At 35.9% G+C, this 9,518-nt stretch overlaps 1 protein-coding gene across 1 annotated transcript in view; it reads left to right on the forward strand.

Annotated features, from left to right (window-relative positions):
* LOC103512193 overlaps window positions 1–6,987 on the forward strand; it is a 32,272-nt gene extending 25,285 nt beyond the window's left edge. The window contains exons 16-22 of the mRNA XM_026825745.1: window positions 1,690–1,993; window positions 3,020–3,140; window positions 3,701–3,793; window positions 4,516–4,582; window positions 5,408–5,602; window positions 6,309–6,451; window positions 6,948–6,987. Coding sequence (XP_026681546.1) covers window positions 1,690–1,993; window positions 3,020–3,140; window positions 3,701–3,793; window positions 4,516–4,582; window positions 5,408–5,602; window positions 6,309–6,451; window positions 6,948–6,987 — 963 coding nt within the window. The remainder of the gene's footprint in view (window positions 1–1,689; window positions 1,994–3,019; window positions 3,141–3,700; window positions 3,794–4,515; window positions 4,583–5,407; window positions 5,603–6,308; window positions 6,452–6,947) is intronic.
* Window positions 6,988–9,518: the final 2,531 nt, after the last annotated feature.

Genomic DNA, 9,518 nt, shown 5'->3' on the forward strand with positions numbered 1-9,518 from the left:
AGAGGGATGGATAAATAATTTAATAAAGGTAGGTACCTATGCTAGATTACCCAAAAAATTACAAATATCCTGGCTTGAAATTCAATCATTTAAACCTACATTGTATTTTACCTGAAAAAGAAGTTTTTGTCACAGATACGAGTATTTTGCACATGTGCCAACAAAAAAAGGAGGGATGGGGTATTTTAAAAAGATGTACCACAAACTTCATACACACCTAAACCTAGGTACATCGTCTACATCTGACAGTCCCTATGTAGGCTTATCAAGACAGCAGCGTTTACAAAAAGGGGGAAAATTGTATTGGCGCCTGGTAAATAAACTGTGTATGCAATGTGCTATACAAAATTGATCTTATAAATACTAGTCCTGTAGCTGTAATTGATTTTGATTTGCTCTTTGGAGATAATGGACATGACACTTTATAGCTCCTTTGCTGTTAGTTCACTGCGACTGTGGACCTAACTAATCTGACTAGACTTCCTTGAAATCAATAAAATTAGTACAAATAAACTTCCCTCCCATGTGTCTCACAATTTCAGAAAATAAAATGCTATAAACTGATTACAAACCTACCTACTACATATCTGTAAAGAAGTAATGGTTTAACGTGGCGTCATTAGTTTTTCTACATGATAAGAGTATAAACTGATTACAAACCTACCTACTACATATCTGTAAAGAAGTAATGGTTTAACGTGGCGTCATTAGTTTTTCTACATGATAAGAGATTCTTTATTTTTCATCCAGGATCTATAGACGATTCCTTTCTGAAAAACAGGACGGTCTCATTTTGCGGTTTGGCCCTGGAAAGTCATAAATAATTACTCCAATATTTCAAAATTTATCATTTAAATAATAATAATAATTATAATAATAAACCACTAGGCGAGACATAGTAATCAATGAAAAACCAGTTTGATTTCAGGGAATGAGGGATTAAACAGGGCAGAGCATAAGAAACACTTTTTTCAGGGCTGACTTTTGTAATCGATTTTCCAGCCAGAACAGGGATTAGAGGAGCTTGCTGGGATGAAAAATAAATGAATGGAAAAAATAAAATGAATGGTCTCTTCGTTTCTGGGCAGGAAAATCTAGGTTACTAGGTAAAGAATGACGTCAAGTACACGTGGAAGATATACACGTGTCAGGCCACTGACGTCATTGCATGACCTAGATTCGGAAAGTTTTTCCAAACCGTTTTTATCAATGGGAAAAGAGATTTTCTCGGGATTTTATGGAATTTGTTCCAAGGCATAGTTTTCTTTTGGAAAACAATTTATTCAAAAACGACTTTTGTTCTTGTAGCCTTAATCCGAAGTCAATTGTATGGAGCGAGCTAGTGTAGGATGGGAAATGGCTTTGTTTTTATGGTTGTTATATTTTACTACTATCTCACAAGTAAAAAAAATGTGAATCCACTTAATATCAGTAAAATTACTTATCTTTATTAGGTTTATAACATGAAAACTAATATTTTATAGGATCAAGTAGACCGAGAAATAGGAAATGATGACAAGTCAATTGTATGGAGCGAGCTAGTGTAGGATGGGAAATGGATTTGTTTTTATGGTTGTTATATTTTATATTTTACTACTATCTCACAAGTAAAAAAATGTGAATCCACTTAATTTCAGTAAAATTACTTATCTTTATTAGGTTTATAACATGAAAACTAATATTTTATAGGATCAAGTAGACCGAGAAATAGGAAATGATGAAAACAATCTCATAATGGTGTCAAAAGAAAACGATGCCTTATCCAATCAGAACCTAAATTACGAGGACTCCCTAAACGACTTACCATATCTTCCACTAAATGCCAAATCCAAACTGAAAAAGTTCAATACGAGGTTGAGTTTAGAAAAACTCAGTGATACGGAAGAAGATGAGGAATTCTATTATGAGAGTGAGGAAGATTGTCAGCAAAACGTTGCTGATGATAATGATGACGATGCTGAATATTCAGATGACGAAGACCAGATGAGCAATGGTATTCCCGATCAGCAGAGACCATTATGCATGAACCCTAGATGTTTGAAACAATAGAGTAGCGAAATAGATGTGAATTTGACTTTTGACTTACGAGTATACACGTTCTACATGGCTGTGTAAGGTTTCCTTGCATTCAAGTTGAGGTACAAGTGCTTTATGTCGTGCATGCATGTCAAATAAGTAGACGTTACCTTTCAGGATCGATGACGAAATTTTGACCTAGGCTTGACTTGTTGACTTTTTTTTCACCCCCTTATTAATGTTTCTTATTTTCCCTCCCTCTCATTAAATGCTGAATAATACATGCAAGATAAACATATTATTGAATGACCAACAGGACTTTGAACACTACCTGCTATAAGCTAGATACTTGGAGTATGAATTCTTTCTATTCGTTTCGTTCTCTTTTTGCATGCTGAGTGTGAACTTTTAGATGTGGTAGTTTTTTGCCCTCATAAGGTTTTCTTTTTATTGCTGAATTTATTTCAAGAAAATTATTTAAAATATCAGGTAGGTATGTTTTTGTGGAGCATTGCATGAATAATAATTGTTTCGAGTTTTTGATATACATCTCTCCTTTTCTCCCTATACTTGGCTTTAATTTACGTGGGATCACCTTTTGTTATAGATATTTAGTATTATTCTTTTAATTGGGTTTTATTTTTCAACACTACTTCTGTATAACCCTCATCTTCCAGAGCTCAAATAATAAAGAAGAACGAAGATCTATGTATTTTAGGTAGGCCATTTCCTTCTTCTTCTTCTTCTTCTTCTTCTTCTTCTTCTTCTTCTTCTTCTCCTCCTCCTCCTCCTCCTCCTAATGTAAAGTTTTTTGTTGACCACTTATCGCCAAACGTTGAAGTTCTTTTCTTCATAAGTTCATGTTGTGTTATGTCAAAACGCTAGTGTCCGTGTGACCTGCATACCCTGTTTTCACGAACTAGGGTTCACACCTCACGTGAATTCACGTTAAATTATTATTTATTGGCATACGAATCTGACTTCGTTTTCGAAATTCTTTCAGATGGACAAACAAGAATCATAAATATTTTGACCCGAGCCAGTTCCTTCATGGGAGAAAAGTTTGCAACGATCGAGAAATTGGTTGGGGACGACAAGAGCGTAGCTTTTACATTTTTTGATAGGTAAGGTTCCTCTCTTCTTTATTACACTAGATTCGCTAGAAAGCTACCAATTTTATATTGTGTGTCTCATTTTACGAGTATTTCAAGTGAAAAAGTATCAGCTCAACACTCACCAGCTTGTCATTAATTTCTGGCGATCACATGATACAAAGGACTTCAAGGGTGTGAGTCATAGCATACCCATCCCATAGTATGTCCCTGTTCACGTGGACGAGAAAAGATACAATGTCCAATTAGGTACTGAATAAGAGGAGTAAACTGTTGATATATTTTCGAACGAAATATGAGGTTTGTCCACTCTGGAAGTCAACCAGGGACCTTCTGAATGGAAAGCATGTTAACACTGGACACGTGCTCCCATCCTCGATTTCTAATGTCATAAAAGATCTAACCAGGTCGCAGTGACATAGGGTGTTTATTATACTTGATTGAAGACTCGGTAACTTTGTGAAGGTCCATCTTAACTGTTGGGTTGTATAGAAAACAAATACTACTTCACTTTTACAGCGTTGATTATAGCCGATGGCCCTATTTATACTAATCCTCGATTTCTTTCGTAGATATCTTCGATCCAAAACGGCTGATTCCATCAAACCACTTCCGGCAACTTCCACAACTCTGGGGGGTGAGGACGACTGTGAAACTCTGTCCGGGTCTGAGAAATGGGGGACGCTCTTTATTTTTATTTTTCTAATTAGTCTAATAGATAGAGGAGGTCCACCTTGCATTAATTAGAACAAGCGATTTTTTTTTTCCAAAGGATCGTTAGGTATGGTGGGGAAATGTCAAATTATGGCCGGAAATTGGTTTTTTGGCGGTTTTTCGGCCACCAAAAGTTCTCCCCTCAGATTTGGAGGTCTCAAATTCGTTTTTACAATCACCTCATGTTACCTGACAATCTCAGAGAATAAAATCGTTTACCCTAATTTTTATTTGTCCGATATATCTATTCGCCTACCTTTCTTACTGTGTACCTACTGTACATTTTAGGGTATCTTGAAAAAAAAAAAAACCATCAAGTTCAATGGTTAATTAGAAAAGCTTTGCTTTACGTAAAATCCTTTGTGACCACTTGAATAAAATCGCTTGTTCTAATTAATGCAAGGTAATGCATTGTTAAAATCCTCTATCTATTAGACTAAATAGATATGACAGGATTCTGAGAAGTGGGCTGTTCCACTGTACTTTATCTTTCTTTTTCTCGTTTCTCTGCCTGTCTCTCCAATTAGAAATGTTATAAAACCAAATTATCTTGACTCGTTATTTCTCAAAAACTGAGAGTGCATGCACGACATAAAGCCAGTCACGGAATCAATCATTTGCATGATACAAATTTCTTGACCCCGCCGGGAATCGAACCCGGGTCTCCCGCATGGTCTGAGAAATGGGGGACGCCAACCAGTGGAGGGGAGTCCGAACTCCAGTCCCCTGTTTCAAATGAGGTAGGTCTCCAGTCCCCTGTATCAAATGAAGTAGTTTTGCCTTCCAAAGTTTGACTTTGACTTTTATTTCAACCACTGACTATCAGGTAGGCCTGACAAGTACACCTGATCAGGTCCGAGCTTCCAGAGCGAGGTTAGAAAAAGTTAACTAGCTCTGTCAGCCAATTAGAGGTGAGATTCCATAAACATCCGTCCCTTTGAGACGGACGACCAACCACGAAATTATGGGTATTTCTCAAGGAGCTAATAACTATAATGACTTACCTTAAAGTCTAAGAAATTAACCAACCAAAAGTAACTGTGGAGTCCAGGAGTTTTTTGTGTCTTCTGGTTTCAGACGACATACAAGGAGATCACTGTAGAGTCGGGGTTAATGGAACCCAAGGGAGAAGGCAAGCCTTTGTTGTTTGCACGAAATTATGGTTATTTCTCAAGGAGCTAATAACTATAATGACTTACCTTAAAGTCTAAGAAATTAACCAACCAAAAGTAACTGTGGAGTCCAGGAGTTTGAATCTCCTATTTCAACTAAGGCGCCTAATTATTATAGCACATAGGTACTAACATAGATTACAACCAATATGATTTGACTCTTGTAAATATTGAAACTACATAATATGTAGTCACCGCAAAGTGATTTCTTAGACGATCACTTGAATTGTACAATGTATCTTTAAAATGTTATTTAATCCATGCATTTCATCCTTCTAAGTGACAAGTTTGTGATTTTGACATGTACCTAAATTTTGAATATCGTAAAAACTTGAATCAAAGTGAGGCTGAATGACGCCAGGAGTTTTCTCAATGTATGAAAAACATTCTTAGTTCTCAGATGAAATGGAAGATGTGAACCCTCTCGAAGTATTCCTGGCTGCAACACACATCACAACGGTCAATGTTCGATTCCCACCCACGGCAATAAAATCAAGACTGGAACCTCTTCCTGAAGACGAGGAAGAATCTTATTATTCAGACAATAGCTCAAGCAACACCAACAGCAAATGTTTAACTCTAGATGAGGTAGGATTAGAAAAAAATCCTCCTCTAAAATTCAAAACATATTCTTATTTTTTATCGTTGGAGAGGACAATGTTGATTTTATGAAATTTAGTCATGAAATCCAACATTCTGCTTACGTAATTATGTATACGTAATTCGGAGTAATTTAGTTTACATTACTGTACACAATTCTAAACTATTTCCTAGAATTTTTAAATGACATATCTATTTTATTTATAGAACATGAAATTAACTCACTGTTTTTCTCGGTCAATGGAAGTTTTATTAGACTTTTTTTTTCAATTTCCCCATAGTGTTTTATAATACCTACTTGTGCTTTCATCTACTTGTGATTATTCAATGGTCGTATACCATTTTACATCTAGATGTTACAATTATTTATTAGTATCTATCTATTGTTCATTGTGTTCCACATTTTCATTTTATAGGTTGTTAGAATCATCGATTTTTTCACGAGGAGTTCTTAAACCCCAATAGTTATTAATCTTCCCATACTCTAACATGATTTTCCCACTGAGACTGGGTGAGATTAATGTGAGTAGGCAGGTAGCTTGTGGCCGAATGGAGGTAAAATCCCCCAACACGTAATGTGCTGTATAATTAGGTGTTCTGGCTTAGGGGCACTGTATAAAAGGCTTAAGTGTAGGGGCAAACAGCCCTAAAGGGAGGGGTCAAGCTTCTACGAATCGATTCCACTATGTTCCAGATATACAACGATTCATCCTCCACACACACATCCAGATCCCTGATACCCCTCAACCATTCTTCCCAGTCTGGATTTTTCAATCGGCTCCTGTTGAGGAGGTCGAAATCTGTTGAAACATCTCCGTCCAAGGATAGCACCAAATTGTAAGTAGGCAACCAGGTAGAAACGAAAATTCATACACCAATAACAAGTGTTTCCATTACACTATCTATAATTTTATCAATAGAAATTGACATAATAACAACAACAACAACAACAACAACAACGCACAAAATTTATACATTGTCACCTTGCACTATGTCCACACATTTACGTAAACATTTTTATACACGAGACACCCTGTAACAAATTTGTAATTTATTTACAGAGATTATACTCACCAGAACCTAGAGCGTCCATTGTTGGTAGCACAACTAAAAAAGCATCGGAAATAATTGAATAGAAAATAAAGTCTCACTCTCTCTCTTCCTCTCCCTCTCTCACTCCCGATTAATGTCCAATTTAATGAAAGATTAAAAGAACAATAAAAGACAACGAAGGAACTAACTTAGATACCTTTATGGGATCAGAAGGAAAGGAAATACTTAAACCTACTTATGTCCCTCTTAATTTTTGTGATTCCTGTGATTTTTGTTCCAGAACAAAATTCTTTAGTCGGGCCAAAAGTGAGGACAAATAAATTTATATGTTTTCCATATAAAAAAGTGTTTTATTTGGTAGGTGTTATGTATTTTACTTATTCTAAGGAAATGGGTACTACATCATAGGGAAAAGGAGAGGAATGGATAAAAAATTTAATATAGGTAGGTACCTATGCTAGACTACCCAAAAAATTACAAATATCCTGGCTTGAAATTCAATCATTTAAACCTACATTGTATGTTACCTGAAAAAGAAGTTTTTGTCACAGATACGAGTATTTTGCACATGTGCCAACACTGCCAACAAAAAAAGGAGGGATGGGGTATTTTAAAAAGATGTACCTACCACAAACTTCATACACACCTAAACCTAGGTACATCGTCTACATCTGACAGTCCCTATGTAGGCTTATCAAGACAGCAGCGTTTATAAAAAGGGGTAAAATTGTATTGGCGCCTGGTAAATAAACTGTGTATGCAATGTGCTATACAAAATTGATATAAATACTAATCCTGTAGCTGTAATTGATTTTGATTTGCTCTTTGGAGATATCTCATGGATAAATAATGGACATGACACTTTATAGCTCCTTTGCTGTTAGTTCACTGCGACTGTGGACCTAACTAATCTGACTAGACTTCCTTGAAATCAATAAAATTAGTACAAATAAACTTCCCTCCCATGTGTCTCACAATTTCAGAAAATAAAATGCTATAATATAAACTGATTACAAACCTACCTACTACATATCTGTAAAGAAGTAATGGTTTAACGTGGCGTCATTAGTTTTTCTACATGATAAGAGATTCTTTATTTTTCATCCAGGATCTATAGACGATTCCTTTCTGAAAAACAGGACGGTCTCATTTTGCGGTTTGGCCCTGGAAAGTCATAAATAATTACTCCAATATTTCAAAATTTATCATTTAAATAATAATAATAATTATAATAATAAACCACTAGGCGAGACATAGTAATCAATGAAAAACCAGTTTGATTTCAGGGAATGAGGGATTAAACAGGGCAGAGCATAAGAAACACTTTTTTCAGGGCTGACTTTTGTAATCGATTTTCCAGCCAGAACAGGGATTAGAGGAGCTTGCTGGGATGAAAAATAAATGAATGGAAAAAATAAAATGAATGGTCTCTTCGTTTCTGGGCAGGAAAATCTAGGTTACTAGGTAAAGAATGACGTCAAGTACACGTGGAAGATATACACGTGTCAGGCCACTGACGTCATTGCATGACCTAGATTCGGAAAGTTTTTCCAAACCGTTTTTATCAATGGGAAAAGAGATTTTCTCGGGATTTTATGGAATTTGTTCCAAGGCATAGTTTTCTTTTGGAAAACAATTTATTCAAAAACGACTTTTGTTCTTGTAGCCTTAATCCTCCATGATTTTGGGGGATTATCTTTCCAATGTGGTCGAAGCTAATACCGCCCTTATAACCTTACCTAAAACACATCAGAAATGTTGAGAGTTAAAAGATACTCGTACATTGACTTTTTTCTTTATTTTTATTTTTCTAATTAGTCTAATAGATAGAGGAGGTCCACCTTGCATTAATTAGAACAAGAGATTTTTTCCCAAAGGATCGTTAGGTATGGTGGGGAAGTGTCAAATTATGGCCGAAAATTGGTTTTTTGGCGGTTTTTCGGCCTGCAAAAGTTCTCCCCTCAGATTTGGAGGTCTCAAATTTGTTTTTACAATCACCTCATGTTACCTGACAATCTCAGAGAATAAAATCGTTTACCCTAATTTTTGTTTGTCCGATATATCTATTCGCCTACCTTTCTTACTGTGTACATTTTAGGGTATCTTGAAAAAAAACCATCAAGTTCAATGGTTAATTAGTAAAGCTTTGCTTTACGTAAAACCCTTTGTGACCATCGAACCCGGGTCTCCCGCATGCAAGGCGAGCGCAGTAACCACTACGCCATGGGAGCTGACTGTTATTATTGTTGAAATTCCCTGTTGTTGTTTTCATCCTTAAAATCTGTTCCAGTAGTGTGACTCCCAATTTTAATGTTGGGTGCTTAATCAAATTTTTCTTGAATATCCAAAATATTATGAAATTGGAATTTCCAAATTCCTCCTTCCTTGGAAATTCCAAATTCCTCCAAGTTTCATGAAAATTCATTTACTTTCTCCGAGTGAGAATACGTGTCAAATTGAAGAGACTGCAGAAAGGTAACATGTAAAAGTCTAACCACGACATGGAAACTCTTGCCACCCCAAGTTACAGAATTTTCCAACTACATAATGAATGAAAACTGGGGGAAATTCTTCGAGAAAACCCTGAATTCCACGTGTATGACCCACTTCTAAAAACCTATGACGTCAGCATTCTGGAAGTAGGTCGAATTCTGTTATTGAATGGGGCCTAATTTCATTGAAAAACTGATCCTGCAAAGGAGGCTGTTCCTGAGTTCACTTTCGTTTTAACTCTCAACCTCTCACATCAAAGGCTCCTTTTTCCCGGGGCGAAGTTTTTCCAATATATTTTCATCAGGAGCAAAAATTTTAATGCTTAATCTAATTTTTCTTGAATATCCAAAATATTATG

This window comes from Diaphorina citri, unplaced genomic scaffold (genome assembly GCF_000475195.1).
Source record: "Diaphorina citri unplaced genomic scaffold, Diaci psyllid genome assembly version 1.1 scaffold807, whole genome shotgun sequence".
NCBI lineage: Eukaryota > Metazoa > Arthropoda > Insecta > Hemiptera > Psyllidae > Diaphorina > Diaphorina citri.